Source organism: Eptatretus burgeri, chromosome 18, assembly GCF_056783735.1.
Source record: "Eptatretus burgeri isolate ZD-2024b chromosome 18, Ebu_testis_v1, whole genome shotgun sequence".
NCBI classification, from domain to species: domain Eukaryota; kingdom Metazoa; phylum Chordata; class Myxini; order Myxiniformes; family Myxinidae; genus Eptatretus; species Eptatretus burgeri.
In genome coordinates this window covers 29,883,194-29,909,114 of record NC_140978.1, presented here as the reverse complement: position 1 = coordinate 29,909,114, position 25,921 = coordinate 29,883,194, and the positions used below count along the sequence as shown (strand labels likewise).

General features: G+C 42.9%; 1 protein-coding gene across 4 annotated transcripts in view; it reads left to right on the top strand.

The window, feature by feature from the left end:
* The window catches only part of LOC147008810 (filamin-C-like), a 71,345-nt gene that overhangs the window by 36,254 nt on the left and 9,170 nt on the right, over positions 1-25,921 (top strand). For 2 of the 4 annotated variants that reach the window (XM_085864292.1, XM_085864290.1), the window contains 20 exons: positions 26-186; positions 624-791; positions 1,521-1,644; positions 2,572-2,728; positions 3,342-3,461; positions 12,767-12,956; positions 13,829-13,852; positions 14,497-14,744; positions 16,074-16,164; positions 19,162-19,302; positions 20,483-20,611; positions 20,922-21,095; positions 21,234-21,398; positions 21,964-22,167; positions 22,512-22,664; positions 22,885-23,007; positions 23,173-23,421; positions 24,345-24,611; positions 24,831-24,968; positions 25,164-25,279. In XM_085864292.1, the coding sequence (XP_085720418.1) occupies positions 26-186; positions 624-791; positions 1,521-1,644; positions 2,572-2,728; positions 3,342-3,461; positions 12,767-12,956; positions 13,829-13,852; positions 14,497-14,744; positions 16,074-16,164; positions 19,162-19,302; positions 20,483-20,611; positions 20,922-21,095; positions 21,234-21,398; positions 21,964-22,167; positions 22,512-22,664; positions 22,885-23,007; positions 23,173-23,421; positions 24,345-24,611; positions 24,831-24,968; positions 25,164-25,279 (3,142 nt within the window). The remainder of the gene's footprint in view (positions 1-25; positions 187-623; positions 792-1,520; positions 1,645-2,571; positions 2,729-3,341; positions 3,462-12,766; positions 12,957-13,828; positions 13,853-14,496; positions 14,745-16,073; positions 16,165-19,161; positions 19,303-20,482; positions 20,612-20,921; positions 21,096-21,233; positions 21,399-21,963; positions 22,168-22,511; positions 22,665-22,884; positions 23,008-23,172; positions 23,422-24,344; positions 24,612-24,830; positions 24,969-25,163; positions 25,280-25,921) is intronic. The other 2 variants (XM_085864293.1, XM_085864291.1) reach the window with 1 other exon arrangement.

Sequence of the window (25,921 nt, the reverse complement as noted above, 5' to 3'; positions counted from 1 at the left end):
CCTGTGATGGCAACATTGACCACAGGGGTGCTGGAACTGGAGGACTTGGCCTAGCAGTTGAAGGCCCATCTGAAGCCAAAATGTCATGTAAAGACAACAAGGATGGCAGCTGCAATGTGGAATATGTGCCCTTCATTCCAGGGAGCTATGACATAAATATCACCTTTGGTGGTCACCCCATTCCTGGTAAGTGAAAGCAATGAAAACAATTTCCCCATAATTCTGGTAGCACAATACTCATCTTCCTCCTTCTCACTTCCTCAAAATATCTTGACGTACCTCAAGCATCATGTTCCATAACGACAAATGTGTGCCTCCAACGATGATGCCAATTTTCTACCATGCTTCGCCAACGAACATTGTCTTCTCACTTTACTTTCTGTGTACGGTCTCTTGTGACTTCAAATGCTACTACGTTTACTCGAGGTCATATCAATGACCACTAACCATTATTCAATGACCAAGACTTAATCGGTTTGGCTGAGGTTGCCCGAGGCCTAAACTTAAAATGAAAAGGCGATAATTCCTCAAACCTGATACTGCACTTCTCAATTGTAGTTGAAAGGAAGATAACTTTCTAACTGCACTAAGCCTGATGGTTCTGTCCAATGTCACAACCACAGGAAGTCCATTTCATGTACTGGTCAAGGATCCTGTGGATGTAAGCAAAGTGAAATGCTTTGGGCCAGGTCTTGGTGGGATGGTACGTGCAGGTATCCCACAGACCTTCACAGTGGATGTGAGCAAGGCAGGCCTTGCCCAGCTGGAAATCGTTGTCCTGGATTCTCGAGGTAAGACTTATCACGATCTTGCCCTCTTCCATTATACAAGAGTTGATAAGTTGTAGTATTCTATGACATGTTTTCTATATAAAGTAAATGTGAAAATGTTTGTTTTATTGGAGTTTAGGTACTCATCAATGTTTGATTGAGCATTGCTTGGTGTCACATGGAGGTTTAATTTGTCAGTTGTGTCCTCACCAACTTCATTATATGACATCATATAAAGTTGGTTCCTCTTCTGGTGAAACTCCCAAAATCCAGGATCACTGCTCACCTCCACTCATTTCTTCCTATTTTTTCCTCCCTGTGGAACCAACTTCCACATTCTCTTCAATCTCATTCTTCCCTCCATGTCTTCAAGATGGCTGTTCATCACCATCCCAGATCGTCCTCCATTCAAAACCATGATCTTTTGTAACCCCTCTAAATCGCCACTCTTCCCTACCCCCAAGCCCTCCTCCTTCCAAATTTCTAGTTTTTCCTTCCTAAAAGACACCCAGTGTTTTGTCCAAGTCGCACTCTACTTTGGCCTTCAACACAGCTGTTGGTGTCCCCATCCCCTCTCTGTGTTGCTCCTTTTGTCCTGTTATGTCCTGATGCTTTCAGTGTAACAGCCTTGACTCTGTATACGAAAAAATAATGTTTTTGAGAAAAACACCATTCATTGCTTTTGAAAGTGATCCAGCAATTTATATTTATAAGGTTATAATGCATGTCTCTGCTCCTTTCTTTCTGTAGGCCTTGCAGAAGCCCTTGAGGTGGTTGACAATGGAGACGGGACTCATACAGTACATTACATGCCGAGCCAGGAAGGGCCATACACCATCACTGTAAAATATGCAGACCAGGAAGTTCCCCGCAGGTACTCGCTTCCATCACTATCTTGTCACAATATAACAGAATTTGTATCCAATTTCTGTCCCTTGTGTTGTGGAGAGAATTGGAGAGGTTATTTCGCAAATTTTTCCCCGGTGCTTGACAATGACATGAAAATCTACAATTGATTGTTTAATCGCTCCGTATACCGATTGTAAACCAAAGGCCTCATTCTGGTTTTCTCATTCTTGCCTGTCTGGTTTGCAATTCATTAAATAATTCCCATAGCATGTAAATTTCCAAATGTCTTCTTTTGGATTGTGGAATGTTTCACCCCAGGTTTGATCTCCTTACCAGATAATGTGGTGGAGGTAAACTGTGCAGACATGATGTGTATGCAAGTGTTTTCTTCCAAGAACCATTTACTGTGTTTCTAAACATGAGCACTGCACACTGCACTAAAAGTGAATTTGAAATCGATGATTTTGGTTTCCAGAAGTTTGACCATCACCTCCCTGCCCATTGTCTCTGTCTCTCTCTCTCTCTCTCTCTCTCTCTCTCTCTCTCTCTCTCTCTCTCTCTCTCTCTCTCTCTCTCTCTCTCTCTCTCTCTCTCTCTCTCTCTCTCTCTCTCTCTCTCTCTCTCTCTCTCTCTCTCTCTCTCTCTCTCTCTCTCTCTCTCTCTCTCTCTCTTTCTCTCTCTCTCTCTCTCTCTCTCTCTCTTTCTCTCTTTCTCTCTTTCTCTCTTTCTCTCTTTCTCTCTTTCTCTCTTTCTCTCTTTCTCTCTTTCTCTCTTTCTCTCTTTCTCTCTTTCTCTCTTTCTCTCTTTCTCTCTTTCTCTCTTTCTCTCTTTCTCTCTTTCTCTCTTTCTCTCTTTCTCTCTTTCTCTCTTTCTCTCTTTCTCTCTTTCTCTCTTTCTCTCTTTCTCTCTTTCTCTCTTTCTCTCTTTCTCTCTTTTTCTCTCTCTCTCACAGCCCCTTCAAGGTGAAAGTCCTCCCTACCCACGATGCGAGCAAAGTGCGTGCCAGCGGACCAGGCCTGGCGGCGGCTGGGGTGGCAGCCAGCCTCCCTGTTGAATTCACAATCGATGCACGAGATGCTGGAGAGGGTTTGCTCACAGTACAGATAACGGTATCAGCACTTTTGTTTGTCGTCTTTTATTGCTGTTAAAAATCATTGTCACTTGTCGTTATTCTTATTCCTATTAGATTTATTTATTATTTGCTGTTCAGAGGGATGTTAGGATAGATATCGATGGTGCACTGATTTGTGTGGGACGGATTAGGAGTAGGGATTGAGGGTTTGCAGTTGTCCTATTTCAACCACATTTATTTACTTCCTATTCCTTTTCCTTTTCCTCATATTTGTTGAGCTCCATATATTTACAATCATTGGAGTTTTGTTTGTGCAGAAATTTTTCTGTGCAAAGGTTTGCGAGAAGGACTGAGTTTTGAGATAAAAATGTGTTGGAAGTCACCTGACCACACAATGTTGACTTTCTCTCGTGATGGCATCATTGGAGCCGTTAATGTTTGGGTAGCTCAATATCTTGCTCATTTCAATGTGACAAATTTCTACCTGTATTAACACCTGAGATGATGATTTGAACAAAATCAGTTCTGAAAAATGGATTTTGGGCTGTGATTCATTATGCCCTTTACCACAATGACCCTTTGTGAACCCGTGTCTGCGCCCACCCACATGCCAACCAACCAACCCACATACCCACCCATCCCATTGTTAGGATTCCAGTGGGCATGTCTCAGAGGCTACGGTGTTTGTGGGTGATCAGAGCGGCCAGGATTGGGGTGTGGGGGTCACGTCACCAAAAGCGCCCATGCCTCCCACCTGTACACGATTCTCTGTAAGCCCCCGAGGCATTCCCGCTGCAGCTGCCTTGCTCTGCCTATCACAAATGCTTTGCTCGGCTTTGATTGTATGGAGGGCCTGGGTATAGGCGAGCTGTCTCGTGACCCGCGCACGTGTGTTTACATTCTGCTTGGCCCGTGTGCCGTTTCGGCTGAGTTCAGGCCTTTGCTGTTAACCAGCAGATGATCTTGCTTATGAGGTGTGATGGCTTGTCATAAAAGTTTAATTTTGAACAAACTTTGACTTTTCACCCAGGCCTTAAATCTTTGCTCATTGTGGCTTGATCACATCCAATCCAAGTGGCTGGTTCTCCAAAAAGTTGATCAAAACGTCCAAAAATCATCATGCTTTCTTTCTTGGAAATCTGTGTGAGAATGTTTGTTAAACTCTGAAAAACTTGTGTATAAGAAGCAGTCGGTATCTGGAAGAACTCTTTCTACTTTCAGATGAGAAAAGAAAACAAGATATCAGATAAGACAGGACAAGCACCTTTATGTTTTGGCATTTTTGCATTTAATGATACGTATTTATGGATATATTTAAATTAAATAGACTGATATATAATTTACGAGCAGGAGTACCCAGCGTTGCCCGGTCTATTTTTTTTTTGTGGGGGCCTAAAACACTTTCACCGTTTCAGGTAGCTACAAAGGCTTAGATGCTATAGGGGGATTTAAAAATGGCTCGTCATGGTCACCTGTCCAACTCACAATCCCATGAGATTTGTCTAAAACCCATGGAATTGCAACTGTCAAATGACCATGAGACCCGAAACCAAGAGATCACAAAATCGACTTCGCACATAGAGAAATGTACTGTACCCCACAGGGTGATTAAAAGTCCCGTTACTCCCCTCCACCCCATCATCATCTACTCTGGTAAATTATATAAATACTTATGATGATGACAATAAAAGTTTCGTATGTTCATAGTTTACATGTATTCCTCTTGTGTGTTCATTATGTTCATTTATCAGGTTCTGTGGAGGGGGTAACGGGACTTTGTGAACTCCCTGTAGATTGTTGGCTGAAAGGCATTGTAAAAGTGTTCCCTCAGAAGTTGAATTAGATGTTATTCATCAAATGGTTAAGTTTGCCCCCGATATCTAAATATGGTGCCGTTCAGGAAGTATAAGTATATACTTCAGGAAGTATAGAATATGTATCCGCAACTTCGACCAGTTCCGCAAGAGGTTTACATGTATTTCAATGTCTGGTAATTCTTTTGTATTTATTTATACATCTGTGTACTTCAGTATAACTATCATTCATCAAAAAGGCTCTGGCACTTTAGAGCAATTAAAAAAGTAAATCCCAAAAAATCGAACTTTTTTTTTTCCAAACTTTTCCAATGTCCATATACAGGGGGCTGAAAAAGTAGGTATGCAGTAATGAAAAACAAAACGTGCGCACGTTTATTTTATTGATTATACAAGCATATCAATAAAAACATATCAATAATAAACATATTAATCCCTCAATTATCCTAGCACCACTATTATAATACTGGTATAATCCTGACTGTATACCTACTTTTGCAGCCCCCCCTGTGTGTGTGTGTGTGTGTATATATATATATATATATATATATTTATATATATATATATATCTCCTCCCATTTTTGAGTGCTTTCAACCAGCACAACAAAAAAATGCTTTCTTTTTGTTTTTTTCTGTTGTTTTTGTCGTATTTTTACCACGGGATTCTGCTCATTGTCATTATGAATCAAAGTCGTTCAACTATAATCAAAGGGATCCAGACATTTTGAGTCTCAATGTTTCATTTGACCAGACGGACCCTTTTGTAGCTAATTTGTCTGTATACCCAAACACTAAGCACAGTGTACTGTGAAAGGTAATGTCGCTCTGATTCTGAAATTATCTTGATACACATCCCAAGTGCTCTTGCTGGGAAACAAGTGATTAAAGAATGAGAATTTTAAACAGTAGGTGGTCCATATTGACCTGTTGTGCCAGAGGTCAATGACCCAGGCGAAGTTTGGCAGGATGTCCATGGACATGAGAAGTTTGTGAGATGCTTGTAAACGCAGTACTCTTCGGAGTACAGCTTTGTTTTCAACATACAAGTGAGGATATGTTTTCTATGAGGAGCACATGGATGAGTGCACACGCTCCTCCGAGCTGTCTCATCTGGGTTCGAATCTCGCCACAGCTCCAAAATGTCACCCTGGTGTTTTGCATACAGAGCGATTCATTGATGCGTTCACCTTCCTTTGGATGGACGTTAAGCCAGAATACCAGTCTACAAGCGCTGGTTGTTGTTGGCCATTAAAGATCCCTCGGTGTTTCTCACGAGGAATGCGCGAGTTATCGCCAAAACCCTGAAGAAATTACAAATGGATGCCCAAAATCACCTTCACTCGAACGTCAACCCTGGCAAGCAAGGTCGTGAAAGGCTTGGGCCCAAAATGTTTCCCAGTCGACCCCACAAGAAGGTGGAATCATTGGCATTTGTTAAAGAAGTATAACTAAAGTACTGTGTACCTTTGAGTCTGTAATGTGTCTACGTTGAAGGCACTTTGATAAACTTTTACAAGTTTTCGGTTACATCTTTTTATGCGACACATGGGGTTATAATTAACACTCCAACACTTCATGGAAATGAATCCACTTGTACTTTTCTGTATTTATTATAATAACATAAAGGATTTGTTGTGAACCACATTTCAAACCCATGGGTAAGGGCCACTTTAACAGAAAAGATCACGTGTTACATGTAGTACTTCATGATCATACTCCTTGCAAAGAGGCAGAAACTTAAGCCAAGGTTAATTTTATTGAATTGTTTGGTTAGATGACAATAATAAAGTTAAACAGAGTAGACAAGCATTATCTTTCAATCATTGCAAATCAGATATTGTGTGGCTTTGGATAAATAACACAAATTAGTGCTCATTGATGCAAAACAAGCTTGTATATTACAATTACCAATCCTATTTCAATATCATAACAACAACAACAATGATGAGCCAAAAGGAAACACATAGAGGAGAGCATGGAATTATGGAACCCTGATGGGGGAAACATGGCAATAAGGACCCTGTATAGGGAGAACATGGTAATATGGACCCAGTGTAGGGAGAACATGGTAATATGCAACCCTTATTGAGAGAACAGGGCAATATGGACCCTGTATAGGGAGAACATGGCAATATGGACCCTGTATAGGGAGAACATGGCAATATGGACCCAGTGTGAGGAGAACATGGTAATATGGAACTCTTATGGGGAGAACATGGTAATATGGACCCTGTATGGGGAGAACATGGTAATATGGACCCTGTATAGGGAGAACATGGCAATATGGACCCTGTATAGGGAGAACATGGCAATATGGACCCAGTGTGAGGAGAACATGGTAATATGGAACTCTTATGGGGAGAACATGGTAATATGGACCCTGTATGGGGAGAACATGGTAATATGCAACCCTTATTGAGAGAACAAGGCAATATGGAACCTGTATGGGGAGAACAGTAATATGGACACTGTATGGGGAGAACTTGGGAATACGGACCCTGTACAGGAGAACATGGTAATATGGACCCGGTGTAGGGAGAACATGGTAATATGGACCCTGTATATGGAGAACAAGGTAATATGGACCCTGTATAGGGAGAACATGGTAATATGGACACTGTATGGGGAGAACATGGGAATATGCATCCTGTATGGGAAGAACATGGGAATATTGACACTGTATGGTGATAGCATGGTAATATGGACCCTATATAGGGAGTACATAGTAATATGGACACTGTATGGGGAGAACATGGTAATATGGACCCTGTATATGGAGAACAAGGTAATATGGACCCTGTATAGGGAGAAGATGGCAATATGGACCCTGTATATGACCCTGTATGGGGATATGGACCTTGTATGGGGAGAGCATGGCAATATGGACCAGTTAAGGGAAGAGCATAGTCACATATAGAGCTCTTAAGGGGAGAGCATGACAATATGGACCCTTTAATACAACAGGCATTTTAAAGGCTATTTCCCTGTGAGAGTAGGGGTTAGCTTTGTGGGCCCATAACAATCTTCTCCACTTTGCCCTATTTTCTCAACACATGACCCAACCATCTCAACCTGTTTCTCTTCACAACATCCATCACAGGCTCTATTCCCATCATCTTCTGCGATTCATCATTTGTCTCTCTCTCTCTCTCTCTCTCTCTCTCTCTCTCTCTCTCTCTCTCTCTCTCTCTCTCTCTCTCTCTCTCTCTCTCTCTCTCTCTCTCTCTCTCTCTCTCTCTCTCTCTCTCTCTCTCTCTCTCTCTCTCTCTCTCTCTCTCTCTCTCTCTCTCTCTCTCTCTCTCTCTCTCTCTCTCTCTCTCTCTCTCTCTCTCTCTCTCTCTCTCTCTCTCTCTTCTCTTTCTCTTTCTCTCTCTCTTTCTCTCTCTCTCTCTCTCTCTCTCTCTTTCTCTTTCTCTCTCTCTTTCTCTCTCTCTCTCTCTTCTTTTCTCTTTTTTTCTCTTTCTCTCTCTTTCTCTCTCTTTCTCTCTCTTTCTCTCTCTTTCTCTCTCTTTCTTTCTCTTTCTCTCTCTTTCTCTCTCTCTCTCTTTCTCTTTCTCTTTCTCTTTCTCTTTCTCTTTCTCCCTCTTTCTCCCTCTTTCTCCCTCTTTCTCTTTCTCTCTCTTTCTCTCTCTTTCTCTCTCTTTCTCTCTGTTTCTCTCTCTTTCTCTCTCTTTCTCTCTCTTTCTCTCTCTTTCTCTCTCTTTCTCTCTCTTTCTCTCTCTTTCTCTCTCTTTCTCTCTCTTTCTCTCTCTTTCTCTCTCTTTCTGTCTCTTTCTGTCTCTCTGTCTCTCTCTTTCTGTCTCTCTGTCTCTCTCTCTTTCCACACATCCATTCACATTTCCACCCTTTCCAACCTTCGTTGCTGCTCTACGTTCATTACCCATGTGTTGCCCCCATAAATCATAGCACTTCTCAAACATGTAGCATACACCTTTTCCTTCAACTTCAACGACACTCCCCTCCTTGTCAGCACGCCATTCAGTTCCCGAAACTTCTTCCATGCACATCTCACTCCAGCAACTGTCGCCGAGTCTGCTCCACCTTCTCAATTCAGCATGTCTCCTCATGATCCTCTCACACCACAACATTTTCGATGAACCCATTCAGTGCACATTGTACATTGAATGGAGTTCACTCCGACACCCTTCCTGCGCACAGCACACGGCCACTTCCCAGTTATTTCAACCTCACCACATGTTTTACCACTTACCATCACCTTCATCTTTCCGATATTCACCTTCAAACCTTTGCCTCCATACATTTCTTCCACTTATTCATCTTCTCCTTCAGTCCATCCATACTCTCTGCAATCAACACCAAATCATCTACACACAACAACTACCATGGTAGACCCTCCTTTGTGCTCCAAGCCAGCACCTCCATCACAACGACAAATAATAGTGGACTTAGTGCCAATCCCTGATGCACTCCCACCCTCACCTCAAACTCACCACTGTTCCCATCCTTCATCCTTACAGCTGTGCACACTATCTCGTACATGGCCATCACTACTCCGATCAACCTTTCCTCCACTCCTAACTTCTTCAATGCCCACGTCATTACTTCATGTGGAACCCTCTCCAAATCAACCAACCCAAGAAACAACTTCTTCCTCTTCTCCATGTACTTTTCCTGCAACTGCCTTATTATAAAAATCACATCTGTCGTTCCTCTTCCTGGAATAAATCCAAACTGCATTTCGTCAATCTTTACCTTCTTCCTTATCCTCTTCTCCAACACCCTTTCCAATACCTTCATTCCATGCTCCAATAACTTTATTGCTCTATAGGAGCCACAGTCCAGAGGGTCACCTTTCCCCTTGTACAGAGGGACGAGGGTACTCGGTTCCCAATCCACTGGAATGCGGCCTTCTTTCACCACCAAATTACAGATCTCTGCCATTCTCTTCACACCCCAACTTCCTGCTGCCTTCAACATATCTTCCACAACTCCAATCAGCCCTCCCGCTTTTCTACTCTTCATTGCTCTTATCACTTCCTCAACTTCATTCTCAGGTATCTTCTCTGCTGGTCCTAAAATTGGGTTACTCTCGATGTTGCTATCCCATTCATTCTCTACATTCATCATCCTTTCCATATATCTCTTCCATCTTCCTTTAATTCCATCTGAGTCCACAACGATTTGTCCCACTTCATCGTTCAAGCAACTCACCCATCACATCACACCTCTCTTTTTCTATCTGCTTTGCAATCCTCAATACCGCTCTCTGACCCTCCTCGGAATCCAAGCGTTCTCCGAACATGTTCCTATGGGCTTCCTGTGCCTTTGCAACCTCTTTCTTTGCAGCCTTCTTGGCTTCCTTATAACTTTCATGTACTGCCTCTTCTACCACCATACCCTTCGCCTTTTGCATTCCTTGAACTTCTTCCTCTTCTCTTCAATCCTCTTTCCAACTTCATCATCCCACCACCATGTTTCCGAGTGCCTCGGTGGTCCTTTTGTCCTTCCACATACCTCACCAACGACTCCCAACAGACTATCTTTCATTGACATCCAACCACTTTCAAGCTCAACCACATCATCCTCCACCATAGTCAACCTCTCTCTTAATGCTTCCTTTACTGTCACATCTTTGAACCTCCACACCTTCATCTTCGGTTGGTACTTCACCCTTCAAGTTTGCTGAAATCGGTTGTTCAAGTTGGTTGGAACAGAAAGGCCAAACTCTCCTCGCACCTTTCATCCTTATGTCTCAGACAACCAAGTGGTGCGGTGAAACAGCCTCCTCCCACGGGATCAGCTTTGTGTCCCAGAGGTTCCCCCTATCTTGCCTACACACCATCATCCATCCATCCATCGGTGCTATACTCTGTGTAGAGCGTTGCTGCTGCCTCAGCAGTCTCCTTAGCTATTGGGCACAATCCTGGACGGGTCGCCACTCCGACACAGGATACCAGCAAGCTGGCACTCATTTTCCGACCTCGGAAGGATGACAGGCAGAGTCAACCCCACCTGGTATTAATTCAACATCTGAGTGGGATTTCAACTCAGGATCTTTGGATCCCAAGCCAACCGCCCGAACCATTAAACCAACACCAGGCATCTACACACCATCAAGTAGTCAACAATTGTTGTTGACCCACCTGACATGTTTGTAACAAGCTTTTTAATCTGTTTTCTGGAATTGAGTGTTACAAATCAACAAATCAGCACCATCAGCAAACTCCAAAATCCTTTCACCTTCTCCATTCCTCACACCATATCCGTAACCTCCGCGAACTCCCTCAAAACCATCTGTACTCCTTCCGACATGTCCATTCAAGTCTCCTCCGACCACATCTTCCTCATCTTTCACGTTTTACATCAACTTCTCTTTCACACACCAGAACATGTTCTTCTCTTCATCGCTTCGACCGACCTGCGGGGCATATCCTGAGATGACTTTCACGAAAAGCTTTCCGATCACCCTTTACACCATCATCAACCTTTCACTCACTCTCGTCACACTCACCACACTCTCTACAAACTCCTCAGAAAACATGACACCAACACCATGCACAACTTCTGGGCACCCTTGCCACACAAACTTGTACTTCTGTCCCTGCCTCCCCTTCACCCTTCTCACACCACTTCCCTTCCACCTCATCTCCTGTACACAACATATGTCCACTCTTCTTCTGACCAATACTTCCACCACTTCTCATGATCTCCCTGTCATTGTCCCTACATCCCATGTCGCAAACCTCAGAAACCGATCTCCACATGGGGCATTAGACATTTGGTCGTCATGAATGGAGTAATTTCCTCCTTTGCTTCGATCGGGTTCCACACCTTGATTTTTGACGAGAGGGAGTGAGGACCCCCACTGGGTCCTTCTGGCTGTACCCTGCCCATATATAATTGTACTCATCATGGCTCCCTTTTTGAGGCAATGTTTTATGGCCAGATGCCATTCCTGACACCAACCCTTTTAGTGACCTCTTACGACACGCAGGGATATGGTGTACCTATTCTAAACCGGACCCTTAATGGAAAAGCTTTTTAATATATGAACCTTTTATGGGGAGAACATGATAATATGCAGCCCTTAAGGGAAGAGCATGGTAATATGGACCTCTTATGGGGAGAACATGGCAATTGGATTGGGACCATACTCTGTACAGAGCGTTGTTGCTGCCTAAGCAGTCTCCTTGGCTATTGGGCACAATCCTGGACGGGTCGCCACTCCGACACAGGATACCAATATGCTGGCACTCATTTTGCCGACCTCGGAAGGATGACAGGCCGAGTTAACCCCACCTGGTATTAATTCAACAGTGAGTGGGATTTGAACTCAGGACCCTAGGATCCAAAGTCCACCACCCTAACCATTATGTCAACATGGCAATGTGAACCTTCATAACATGGCAATGTGAACCCCTTAATGGAAGTAGAGGGCAATATGAACCCCTTAATGGAAATACATGGTAATATGGACCCCTTAATGGAAGTAGAGGGCAATATGGACCCCTTAATGGAAATACATGGTAATATGGACCCCTTAATGGAAATACATGGCAATATGGACCCCTTAATGGAAATACATGGTAATATGGACCCCTTAATGGAAGTAGAGGGCAATATGGACCCCTTAATGGAAATACATGGTAATATGGACCCCTTAATGGAAATACATGGCAATATGGACCCCTTAAAGGAAGAACATGGTAATATGGACCCCTTAAAGGAAGAACATGGTAATATGGACCCCTTAAGGGAAGAACATGACAAGGTCTGTGAATGTCAATTTCTGTATGGTTATCACCATGATTTACTCGATTCAGAATGAAACATCACGAAAGTACCCAAAGATGGTACATTCGAGTATTTTGAAAGGGTATTAATCTGTTGAGATGTATATAACCCAGTTCTCCCATAACAACGAGAAAGTTATTTCATTTGTCACAAACAGATGAAAATTTGTTAATTTTTAAATTCATTTTCTGTTTTCCTGTGTTTTGCAAACATCATAACAAGCAATATGTTCAATGTCAAAGGATTCATTTTGGAGATATCACTTTTCTCTTTCTGTAACTGTTTTGCTCGATTGAAGAAGTATTAGCTCTCAATCATCTTCAAATCGACCCAAATAGATGCAACTCCAGAATAACAATGTCAGAGAGAGAATTCCTGTGAATGTCACAGACTTGGGAGTTGAACCAATATGTCCATTTTGAATTGATTTCTCCGAAATAAAGAGATAAACGCTGTGTATTCATGATTTTCGAAATATTGTTTCACAAATCTGCTCGTTTTCACAGGATCCTGATGGGCGACCGAAGAAAGCCAACATCAGGGACAACCACGACGGCACATACACCGTCTCGTATGTACCAGACATGACTGGTCGATATACCATTACCATCAAGTATGGAGGAGATGAGATCCCGTCCTCTCCTTTTCTCATCCGTGCAATGCCGACTGGAGACGCCAGCAAATGCACGGTCACCGGTCAGACTAGACCCCACCTTGGTTCCACGCACCTTGTTTCATCTTACATTAGTGTCCCATTTAGGATTTTTATTGAAATCAAAGACTGTACCAACCCTTTTACCCTCTTAACCACATTATTCGTTCCAAACTCCACCTTCTTACTCACCTCCCTCCCCACACCCCACCATCCTACTGGTAGTTCATCTCCCCCACCACCTTTCTTCTTCCTCTCTCTCTCTCTCTCTCTCTCTCTCTCTGTCTCTCTCTCTCTCACTCTCTCTCTCTCTCTCTCTCACTGTCTCACTCTCTCTCTCTCTCTCTCTCTCTCTCTCTCTCACTGTCTCACTCTCTCTCTCTCACTGTCTGTCTCTCTCTCTCTCTCTCTATATATATATATATCTCTATATCTCTATATCTCTATATCTCTATATCTCTATATCTCTATATCTCTATATCTCTCTCTCTCTCTCTCTCTCTCTCTCTCTCTCTCTCTCTCTCCTCTCTCTCTCTCTCTCTCTCTCTCTCTCTCTCTCTCTCTCTCTCTCTATATATATATATATATATCTCTATATCTCTATATCTCTATATCTCTATATCTCTATATCTCTCTCTCTATCCCATGAGCCACGATCTTGCCAAGGGGGGAAAAAGTTGATTGACATGTCATTTAAGTTATGAAGTTTTGAAAACTATCAATGGATATGACAACATTGTTAGAAACAGATGAAATGGTTTGAGCAGGTCAGAAAGCAGGGGTTCCAAAGTACAAATTAAGAGTTTCCTTATTATGTCCATCCTTGAACTTTTAAGAATGCTTTGTTCAAACAGACAACTTTGAGTGACGTTTCTCTCATTGTTTGTGTTTGTGTGTGTGTGTGTTGTTCTTTCAGTCTCCATTGGAGGACATGGCTTGGGTAAGTAAACTTTGTTCTCCCCAAAAGCCTCTTTGGATTCTAATTTTTTTTCATACAAAGTTTCAGGATCATGCAAAAGCTGATGACGTAGGATGGGAGGTCACCGTACTGATGATGATGATGATGGGTGGGAAAGAAAACGTGTGGATGAGGGACAAACTATGGGTTTAAATTAATTATTTTAATTGCATCAAGTCCTCATGTTCATCACAACTCGTTAATTGGCCATCTTCTTGCAATGCCAATGCATGGGCTGATTGAGATGATCTCTCATCATCGTTTGATCATCTGATAATGCATAACAATCACACAACATCTCATTGTTATCATCATCGGTTACTTGCTTCGTGGCAGGACCAAGTACCATTCTCTCAGGACGATAAATGTTTCCCATTGCAGCTTCTTGAGCAGAGAAACACACTGATTGGCATTTAAAAATCAGTGAATCCGACACTTCTGCAGTGTCGGATATGGCATTCAAAAACGCTAGGCCAGTTGAACCAGCCCAGAAACTACTCAGACAGCAACTAACACTACATTGTGTTGATCTGTTTATAATCTTGAAATATAAATAATTATCTGTCATAGTTCATATGTTTGACACTAATGGGTAATAGTCGAAGCTGTCACCTTCCCTACCTCAGGCTCAGGTGTCGGTCCAACAATTCAGATCGGAGAGCAGACAGTTATCACCGTGGATGCCAAGTCTGCTGGAAAGGGGAAAGCCACATGTTCGGTGTGCACACCCGATGGTGCTGAGCTCGATGTTGACGTGGTTGAAAACCACGACGGGACTTTTGACATTTATTACACTGCACCGGAACCGGGGAATTACATCATCACCGTGCGCTTCGGTGGGGAACACATCCCAGACAGCCCCTTCCATGTCCAGGTACGTGGAACCATGACCTGTAAATGCCCGTTCAGAACTCACCGTATTATCGATGCACCTCGTGTACTGTTCTTGGCCTCCATTACCATCAGCCATTTAAAATCTAATAGCATCAGCATTCACAGAGGGGTGGGATTATTTCCCCTTTCTACTTCCTTTTTAAACGATTTTCATATGACGTGCCAAATAACGAGATCTTGTAGGTTTTTTTTTTTCACTCCATTCAGTTGTTGCAGCTGAATCACCTGGAAAACCTTGTCAAGAACTCATCCATCTTGTAACCGTTGTCTGACGAACAAACTATAAAGTACAGTGATTGGTTGCGATGTTTCCAGCCAACCCTTTGCTTACCTTGTAAGATAATCGTGGGTGTGGGTGGGGAATGGAGGGGGTGTTCAACCTTGATCTGGACATTTTTTTTTATCCTCGTAACTAAGAGAGTATTACAAAAATGGTGGACCATTGCTTGGATGGATATTAAGCCAGAGTACTCATCTGGCAGCACCGGTCGTTGGTAGATGTCAAAAAATATTCTATGGTGTCATTCGTGAAGAGTAGACGATGCATTGCCAGCACCAACAAATTCCAAATTCCTGCTCTAACCTCCAAGAGGCACTTCATCAACGGCACAGCTATGCCCCCTAAGCTAATGATGCTACCCACAGCTATTTTGTGCATACAAAAGAAAAATAACTTGTTATCTTGCCGCCATCTTGATTTTCAGTACGTCCATCAAAGCAGGAAACACGTGATTAATTGCAATGGTGTTATGTATCCAAAAGACCTGGAGGTTCGAGGTGCACTCAATGTCTTTAATTCACATATCAAGCAAGGTGAACATCCTTCTGGTCCAGCTGCTTTGAAATACCTGAACCGTATTTTGGGGGTATCTGATATCAGTTAACAAAACTATTGGACACGAATTCTCTCACCAAGAGTAATTCACATATATTCCTCTGCATTTTTCAAATCTCCAGATCAATTAAAACTCCAGATCAAATTTGAACCACCCTCATAATATTCCTTGGCGTGATGGTTAGAGCATCTGCTCTGAGTCTGGGAGGTCGGTGGTTCAAACTCTAACTAAGTCATACCAAAGACTTATAGAAAATGGTACGTACTGCTTCCTTACTTGACGCTCAGCATTTAAAAAGGACAGAGCATGAACAAACAACACTAGGAAAACAACGGCAACCCACCCAGGATAACCCTTGCGGAGAAACTGCTTCGGCCGCACGAACGCTCTATAAGAGTGTATGGTACATCAACATCAACATATACCCCAGACCATATATGCTAGTGTTCAAAGCTTCCTTTCTACACCCTCAGGCCACAGAGACGACCGTGGACCTGCTGGCTGGAGCTCTTCGTCCCTTCAAGGTGGTCATTCCATTCACAATGGAGCAAGGGGAAGTTACAGGTTCGTGACAGTGTCTCTCATATTTACTCAGATCGAATTACCAGCGTGGTGATGTCACGCCAAGCTGTCAATATTAGCTCGACAATCGAAACAGCACTGTGAATGGGATTCTCAGTGAGCTGTGATTTGTTTCTATGCAGTAGGTGCCGCATAATGGTGTCGTAGATGAGACGAGAGTGGCTTGTTCCAACATCTGTGGGATTGGGAAAGAGACAACAAGGGTTTTCAGTCCCTCGAGATCCCTTGCAGTGCCATTAGTTTGTTCAGGTCACATTACCTGGACATTAAACGCTTTTATTCCCCAGTTTAAATGATGGTAAAATGTAATGCTGTAGATAAGAAAATTAAACAAATAACAAATTAACGGTATTTCTCATTTTACCTTTATTTCCCTGATTTGCTCGAGGGGATGAGAAAATTGATTTCCATTGTAGTATTAGTATAAAATAAAAAAATGACCGTTTTTACAGCCATTTTTCCCTGCTGTGCAGGGGTTTGGCTTTTTCTTGAGGCAATGTTTTTATGGCCGGATGCCCTTCCTGACACCAACCCTGGTCGCCTCTTACACACAGGGATATGGTACACCTATTCTAACCGGGGCATACACCAGGACCAGTACACTGGCACTCATTTCACCGACCTCGGAAGGATGACAGGCTGAGTCAACCCCCTGGTGTTAATTCAGCAGCCAACGGGGCTTGAACTCAGGACCCTGGGATCCCAAGCCGCCACCCTAACCACTAAGCCAACACCAGGCTTTTTATTGTAGTATTAGTATAATATATATTATAGGATGCAGGTTTGACTCCCATGTCCTTTGCAGCTTCAGCCATTGTCTCGTGATGCCCTTGTCTCTCATATATTACTAGAAGAAGCCCGTGGCTAAAATACCACAATATCAACAGACAAAAAAAGAAGCCTTTTATTGTTGTGCTCGTTCAGAGAGCTCAAAAATGGGAAGTTATATGTAGTGCGCATAGAAAGTCGACACCCCCTTTCAAATTTTTCACCTTTTGTGGCCTTATAGCCTGGAATTAAACTGCAATAAATCAGACTTTTTCCACCTTTATTTACACATTGTAACCCACAACATCCAAGTGAAAAACAAATTCTACAAATTTCAGAAAATTAATTAAGAATACAAAACTAGAATGTCTTGGTTGGATAAGTGTTCACCCACCTGAGTTACTACATGGTGGAAGCACCTTTAACAGCAATTACAGCTGTGAGTCTGTTTGGGTAGGTCTCTACCAACATTGCACACCTTGATTGGGCAATATCTGCCCATTCTTCTGTACAAAACTGTTCAAGTTCAGTGAAGTTGCGTGGGGAGCGTTGATGGACAGCAATCTTCAAGTCATGCCACAAATTTTCCATTGCATATAGGTCGGCGCTCTGAATGGCCCATTCAAGGACATTTATCTTTTTGTTCGTTGGCCACTCCAATGTAGTTTGCTTCAGGTCATTATCATGCTGAAAGATGAACTTCCGTCCCAATTTCAGCTTTCTTGCAGAGGGCAGCAGCTTTTCCTCTAGGATTTTTCTGTATTTTGGTTCATCCATTTCCCTTCTATCCTGACAAGTGCCCCATTCCCTGCTGATGAGAAACATCCCCATAACATGGATGCTGCCACCACAATGCATCACAGTAGGGATGGTGTTCTTTGGGTGACATAACATTTTGCATTTAGGCCAAATAGTTCCATATTGGTTTCGTCATACAACAAAACTTTTCACCACATGGCTTCAGAATCTCCGGAGTGGTTTTTTTTGCATACCTCAATCAGGACTCAAGGTGGGCTTTTTTGAGAAATGGCTTCTTTCTATCCACCCTGCTGTACAGGCCAGACTTGTGGAGTGCTTGGGAAATTGTTGTCACTTGCACACAGTGACCAGTCTTTCCCATAAAGGCCTGCAGCTCTTTCAAAGTTGCCATTGGCCTCTTGTTGGCCTCTCTGATCAGTCTCCTCTTTGCTTGGTCATCCAGTTTGGATGGACGGCCTGATCTCGGCAGGGTCTTGGTAGTACCATATGCCTTACACTTATTTATGATTGTTTTGGCTGTGCTCCAAGGGATATTCAAGACCTTTGAAATATTTTTATGCCCATCCCATGATCTGTGCCTTTCCACAACTTTATCCTGGAAGTCTTTTGAAAACTCCTTTGGCACTCGTGGTTGAGTCTTTGCTGTGAAATGCACTACCCAGCAGAGGAAACCTACAGGAACAGCTGATTTTATTCTGAAATAATCAGAATCACCACAATTTAATACAGGTGGAGGCCATTTAACTTGTGTGTGATTTTGAAGGTGATTGGTTACACCTGAACTAATTCATAATTGCTATTATATGGGGGATGGACACTTATCCAACCAAGAAATTCTAGTTCTGTATTTTTAATTAATTTTCTGAAATTTGTAGAATTTGTTTTTCACTTGTTTTTCACTTCTCCTCATGTCTTTGTTCCCCACTGTTTTTTCCTTCCCTCCCCCACCCCTCTTGTCTCCTGCTCCCCTTATTGTACATTTTGTGCGTTCACTCTCATATGAGCCTCAACAGTTTATGCAATATATACTTGAAGTTGTGGGTTGCGATATGTAAATAAAGGTGGGAAAAGTCTGATTTAATGGAATTTAATTCCAGGCTACAAGGCAGCAAAAGTTGTAAATTTTGAAAGGGGGTGTAGACTTTCTATCGGCACTGTTGATATTAACAGCAAAGACAAAAACAAGTTTTGGGAGTGATCAAGTCAGCAGTCCATTGCCGACACACCCCCCAGGTTCAATTTATTTTGTCTGATTGAAAAATTATAATTTTCCCATAGGTTTGGATTAATTTGAAGCAACTTTTCCTTAAAAAAAAATTTTCTTTCTCTCTGAGGAGCACTTCCGTGCTTCAGGTTGGGACAGAAAGACAGACAGCATTCACCTAATACAAATATATAGATATTGTTTATCCTTTGAAATTGACGTGAGGCTGTTCTTTTGTGTTCATGCAGGACAAGTGTTCATGCCATCTGGCAAGACTGCCAAGCCAGAAATCAAGGATAACAAAGACGGTACGGTGACGGTGAGATATACACCAGTTGAGAAGGGCCTCCACAAGATGGACATCAAGTACAATGGCTCTCATCTCTCAGGTATGTACTGCAAGCAGCCTGTGCACAGATGTGGTAAGGTAAAGTGTCCTTTGGAATATTAGTTCCTTTAAAATGTGCAACTTCTAGAGTTTAGTTTCACCCAGAGTAACACTTTGGAACGATTTGGTGGCAGGCAGTGCAATACAGTGGTAACATAGCAGTGGTAACTTGTACATTATACAGTGGTAACTTGGTGGATTCTGCCTGTGTGCACTAAATAATGAGGAAATCGGTCTTCAGGACTTTCTATGACCCTGACATCATAGGAAATGTCAGAAAACCTGGTGATAACGAGATACTTGTCATTTTGTTAAAATGTAACAAAAACAAACAAACAAAAAAACAACAACGTGAATCCAATGGAAAGACTGATGCACACCATTGTAGTTGCCTTCCACAGCCAAGACAGCCATTTGCATATAACACACGAACAACCTGTGCACGTAAATTTGTTTATAGTGTTGGTGCTGCTGGACCAGACAACAACCACAATCTGGGATAGTAAGCAGTGTTATGTGGTGTCATTGAGTGTCTAAGTAGGCAAGACCACTTGCAACCCGCAGTCCAGATGGGAATTTTGAATTTGTTCTTGGTGCCGAATATAACTTGCCGACTGTTCGCGAAGGACATCATGGGATCTTTATCAGCCACCAGGCAATGCTAGTAGATGAGATGCCCAATTTCACGTCCATCCGATAGAGGGCACACACATTGATGAATCACCTTGTTTGTGAAACACTGGGACGACAGTTTACAGCCGAGTCAGGATTCAAGCCCAGGCGAGTGCGCTCTGAGATGAGTGCGTGTACTTCTGGGATATCCTTCCAGACCCGGTATACACAATTGTAGCATGGCAGCAACATCTATATGGATCTATACATTGGCAGCAACAGGGTACTTTGATTGCTTTCCACAAATAAGAAAACTGGAAAAGAGCACCTTTCCAAAATGGAACTTCGCAGATGAATCTAATTCAATTATGGATCAAACTTGGTGGTAATAAGTCTAACTCTGAGCTATTTGAACATCCCACACATCTATTGACTCTTGCTGTTGATTGACCAACTCTTTGTTGCTCCACAGTCAGAGACGAGCTTTCCACACCTACTATCAATCTCTTCTTGTTGTCACTGCTGCTGTTGTTGGTGTTGTCATTGTGACTAAACCCTTTTGCTTACAGGGAGCCCGCTGCAATTCTATGCCAATGCTGTTAGCAGCCGTCAGGTATCGGCATATGGTGCAGGCCTGTCACACGGAATCGTCAATAAACCCGCAACGTTCAACATTGTCACAAAGGACGCAGGTGAAGGTACGGATGGATATTACAGCAGGAAACATGCACTCTGTGTAAAATTTTCACCTATTCAAAAATGTAACCCTAAATCATCGGAACACTTATCATGAATGGTACTGTGAACTTTTAGAGTTTGGAAATTTTTGGTTTGTTGACAAAATGAGAACTTTTGAAAAAAAAAATTTTTGCAACTTATACAATTCGTTCCATGCTTCATGATTGTTATGACTTGGGAACAATATGGAAGTTTCAGTGATGAGACTTGCCAATATAGATTAAAGGAAAATCACTTCTGACATATCTGATGCTTGTGCTGGTGCTGCAGGGGGATTGTCTTTGGCAGTCGAAGGTCCATCAAAAGCGGAGATCTCGTGCAAGGACAACAAAGACGGAACGTGCACCGTGTCTTATCTTCCTACAGCTCCAGGACCTTACAGCATAATCGTCAAATTTGATGACAAACACATTTCTGGAAGCCCCTTCACAGCCAACATTGTTGGTATGGTTTGCCAATTCACACCTGTACATACCAGAGGGTCTTAAAATTGTTGGCAAAGTTTAGATAGGGTGTTGCAATTGAGCGAAAACAAGTTGGTGTGTAACCTGTATCATTCTGATGTCTCAAACTCGTCTACAGCAGGCAGCAGCGTGTTACGTACATCCCGGCTGGCCGTGGGCACAGCCTCAGATGTTTCCTTGAAGATCGTCGAGACCGATCTGAGCAAGCTTTCCGCCAGCATTCAGGCACCCTCGGGCAAGGAGGAACCATGCCTGCTCAAACGCCTCCCGAATGGACACATAGGTCAGTACTTAATGCTTATCCATAGATATGTAATGCTCGTACTCTTTGAGTCCCTTCTTTTACGACACAAGAACATACATGGGAAGTCAAGCAGCCATTTTTTTTGGATCCTTTCCCTTAATTGCAGCTTTCGTTAAGAAATTGGAAAATACAATCTTGTGCTTTATCTTTTGAACATAATTCGATGCAATTTTAGTATTCGTTGCTTCTCTATCCATCCATAAATAATGGTGGCATGGGAGTTCTCTGTTTACAAGGTAAAATCACTCGGCCCTATGCCCACTTCAACAGACCCTTGCCTAATGTTGACCTAACAGTTAAGGTGGCCGGCTTAAAATTTTCAGGTCTTGAGTTTGAACCACTGTCGTTCCATTAAATAACACCAGGTGGGTTGACCGCCTGTCATTTTTCCATGGTCGTCAAAATGAGTACCAGCTTACTGGAAACAGGTAGAACTGCCACAGCGGCACAGCAGCGCTCCCAGCAATGATGCAACCAGCAGACGCAGGCTGCATATGACAACAAACATATTGTGTGATGTCACATGTGAACACTTCTCCAACAGGAATATCCTTCACACCTCGTGAGGCGGGTGAGCATGTGGTGAGCGTGAGAAAGGGAGAGCGGAATGTCGTTGACAGTCCTTTTCGCATCACTGTCGGCCCTGGCGAGATCGCCGATGCAACTCGTGTTCAGGCAACGGGCCGTGGTCTACGAGAGGCCCACACATCTGAAGTCACCGAGTTCATTGTGGACACTCGGACAGCAGGTGAGGAAGTTACAATTTCAGATAATAACCGGTGGCAATATGGGCCGGGATCTGGTTCTAGTTTAAAATTGCCAGATTATTGCTCTGATCCTGGACAAATTTTCATCGGATCGGTCCATCGGTTCAGTTTTATGCTTCATCGTCTCAACCCCTTTTACTTAAACCGTACCCATTATTTAATCTGATGTAAGCTACCCATCTGACTCACTGTACTGAGTTTTGACTACCTCTATTTGAATTTCCCTTCAAGGCTTAAATAATCATCTGTTTGTAATCACAACATGGCCCCAGCGAGATAAATGAGATGTATATTTTCATAATCCTTTGTTTGGTACATTATTCAGGTTACGGAGGACTTGGACTCTCTATCGAGGGCCCAAGCAAGGTGGATATTAACTGCGAGGACCAGGAGGATGGGACATGCCGCGTTACCTACTGCCCGACGGAACCCGGAAATTACGTCGTCAATATCAAGTTTTCGGAGAAACACATCCCAGGTATAACATGATCCCATTACTGTGTGTTAACACACCTTCTCATGTGTCAAACTTTTTTATGGTGTGCCGTTATGCTTATGTGTTTTTTTTTTCTTTCCGGCATTGTTTGACTGATGTGTGGCAACCTTCCTGCTTAATGGAATGCTGCAACCATTATCCAAAAATAAATGGTTAATAAATATGAGAGCCAATGTTACACGACTCGATGTACATTCCCCAGGAAGTCCATTTGCGGTGAAGGTGACTGGTGAAGGGCGCATGAAGGAAAGCATCACGCGCTCTCGCCAAGCACCCTCCATTGCTACTGTAGGAAGCACTTGTGATCTGAATCTCAAAATCCCAGGTGATTCCATTAACCCCTTTCTACACAAACTTTTTTTTTTCCAACATTGTCTTATTTCTGCTATATTTTGTTTACGAAAGTTGCAAATCTTACTCTTCACCTAATCTTTTAACATTTACCTAAACGCTCAACCGTCTCAAAAATTTGGCACTTTTTCACGAACAGGAAACTGGTTCCAGATGATCACGGCCCAGGATCGACTCACGCGGACCTTCACACGCAGCAGTCATACCTACACCCGCACCGAGCGCACCGAGATCAGCAAGACGCATGGCGGAGAGACAAAGCGTGAAGTGCGTGTTGAAGAGTCAACCCGGGTCGGGGGTGGGCGTGATCCACCCTTCGCTTCTACCATCTTCAAAGATTTTGCTGTCGGAGGTTCTCGTGACACACGCTCACCTTTCCGCCCCGAGGGTGAGAAAATGGTTGATTTCATAATCTACCCCCACCCCCATGTAATTCGAGTACAATATGGATATGCAGCACTGGATCAGTGCTAACTGGGTTAGTAGCAGCATGGGCAGTACTTTCATTTCAAAACAGTTGACCCTTAACCTTCTGCATTATATTGTATTGGTAAAATGCTTGGACTCATGTTTTGAACTGCTTTTCGAAAGTTCAGTATGTATTGTTTTGCTCTGAATATTGCACAGGTCATTAATTTTCCTTTATGGCAGGAAAACTTTTTGGATACAAGACTTGACAATCACTCTAGCAGGGAAATAATGAATTTGTACTTTGTCTCATAATGCTCTTGTCCATTGTATCCCAATGTTCTTGGAATTTATGATAAAGCACACTGATGTCTCCAAGCGACCTCGTCTTATTCCATGAGTCGTAGACAGTGTATAAAACTACAACCGCACTCATTAGAGCGCATACTTCTGCCAGGCTGAACAATTTACGTTTTGGATCCCACTGATAGGCAGGATCTGCATCTGGACCTGAAACAATATCTAATCAGCTTGTTCTTATCACCTACCCAACTCATCCACAAATTTTGTCATAATGCGTCCACAACTTCTTGAAATATCATGCGACATATCGATTTTGGCCCCTTCTCTCAATGGTGAAGAATCCCTCAAAAAATTCTCATATCTGGGTCCGGATGTTCACCAAAATCGAATCGATTCGTCCTTGTCACACACCGAACCTGTCCACCAAGTTTCGTCCGAATCCGTCAATAACCTTTTGAGATACCCTGCTCACAGAGAGACAAACAGACAGACAGGGGTGAAAACATCATCTCCGTCCATCTTCGGTGGTGGAGGTAATAATATATTGTAACCGTATCCCTTGCCTATTCATTCCCTGACTGTACTTCTGCTTTTCTGCAGATTCAACACGACCAGACATGTCGGCACAAGTGACTAGTCCACTCGGTAAGACCCAGGAAGCCGAGATAGTCGAAGGGGAGAATGGCTCCTACAGTATTCGTTTTGTACCTCACGAGACAGGCCCACACTCTGTAAGCGTCAAGTACCGTGGACAGCACGTACCTGGAAGTCCCTTCCAGTTCACTGTGGGGCCTCTCGGAGAAGGAGGTCCACACAAAGTACGAGCTGGAGGTCCTGGACTTGAGCGAGGAGAAGCTGGAGTGCCTGGTGAGACATGATTGAGTCTGGCCTTGGGGAAAAGTTTCCATCTTGCTTTTTCTTTGTCTACATACTTCAACTGCCCTATGTATTTGTTGAGGTATAATCATTAATGCAGCATGGCTGAGGGTCAAGGTGTGGGGCTGGGATATAATTTATTTTAACGTTTTCTCTTGCCGCACACTTTGTGACCACATCACCCTAACCACTCCTTCACTACCCCTAAAGCCGAATTCAGCATCTGGACACGTGAAGCGGGTGCAGGAGGCCTTTCCATTGCCATTGAAGGCCCAAGCAAAGCTGAAATTTCTTTTGAGGATCGCAAAGATGGCTCTTGTGGCGTGTCATACGTTGTCCAGGAACCAGGTAGGTGCTTAGGTTCCAGACATCAGGTAAACGAGTTTTCTTCCATTGTATGTACTGCGCAGCTTGTGACACCTCCCACGTCCAGGAAATATTTTTCTCTCAAAGTCAAAAATTGCTTTTGTCCTTGATGTCTGCACATTCTCCACAAACCTTATTTTCTTTTTGTTTGCTCAACCCTCTCTGATACTACCATAGGTGATTATGAGGTATCGATTCGTTTTAATGAGGAGCACATCCCGGATAGTCCTTTCTTGGTTACCGTATGTGTGCGCTCAGACGATGCTCGCAGACTCACCGTTACCAGCCTTCAGGTAAGTTTCTCACCGACTAGTTAAGAGTTCTGACATTCACCGAACAAAGTCAATAAAGGTGCAGAAGATCGAGTGTCTGTCAACGTGCATGAAAATCTCTTATAAAATTGGTAAATTTCAAATAGTGTTGAAATGTCGTGGACAGGTGTGCCCGAGAGTTCAATAATTCCAGTCTTCCATCATCACACGAGTACTTACCTTTAAATTATTTCACCCGGTGTTCAAATCCCGGATACTGTGTGCATTTTTTTCCATTGTTTAGTCATTTCTCTAGTTACCATCTTGTTGACCCAATTCATCTCCATATGCCTGAATGTTGTCCTGGTTTGTTTCATTATCAGTTTGTATCTCTCCACATTTCTGATCTTGTATTCAAATTAGGGTCACTGAGATGGCACTGTTCCTTCTGTATTATTGTGTTGCCTCGACCATCAAAATGTGCTTTTTCAGATCACATGAACAATAACACGATGAACATTTGTCCTCAACTCGAGAGATAATTGGAATTGCATAATGATAATTGTAATAATAATACTAATAATAACTAGAACGACACTCGATAGAATGCATACCTCCACCAGGCTGAACAGTTTACATTTTGTATCCTGATAGGCTGGATCTGGATTCGAACCTCAATCAAAA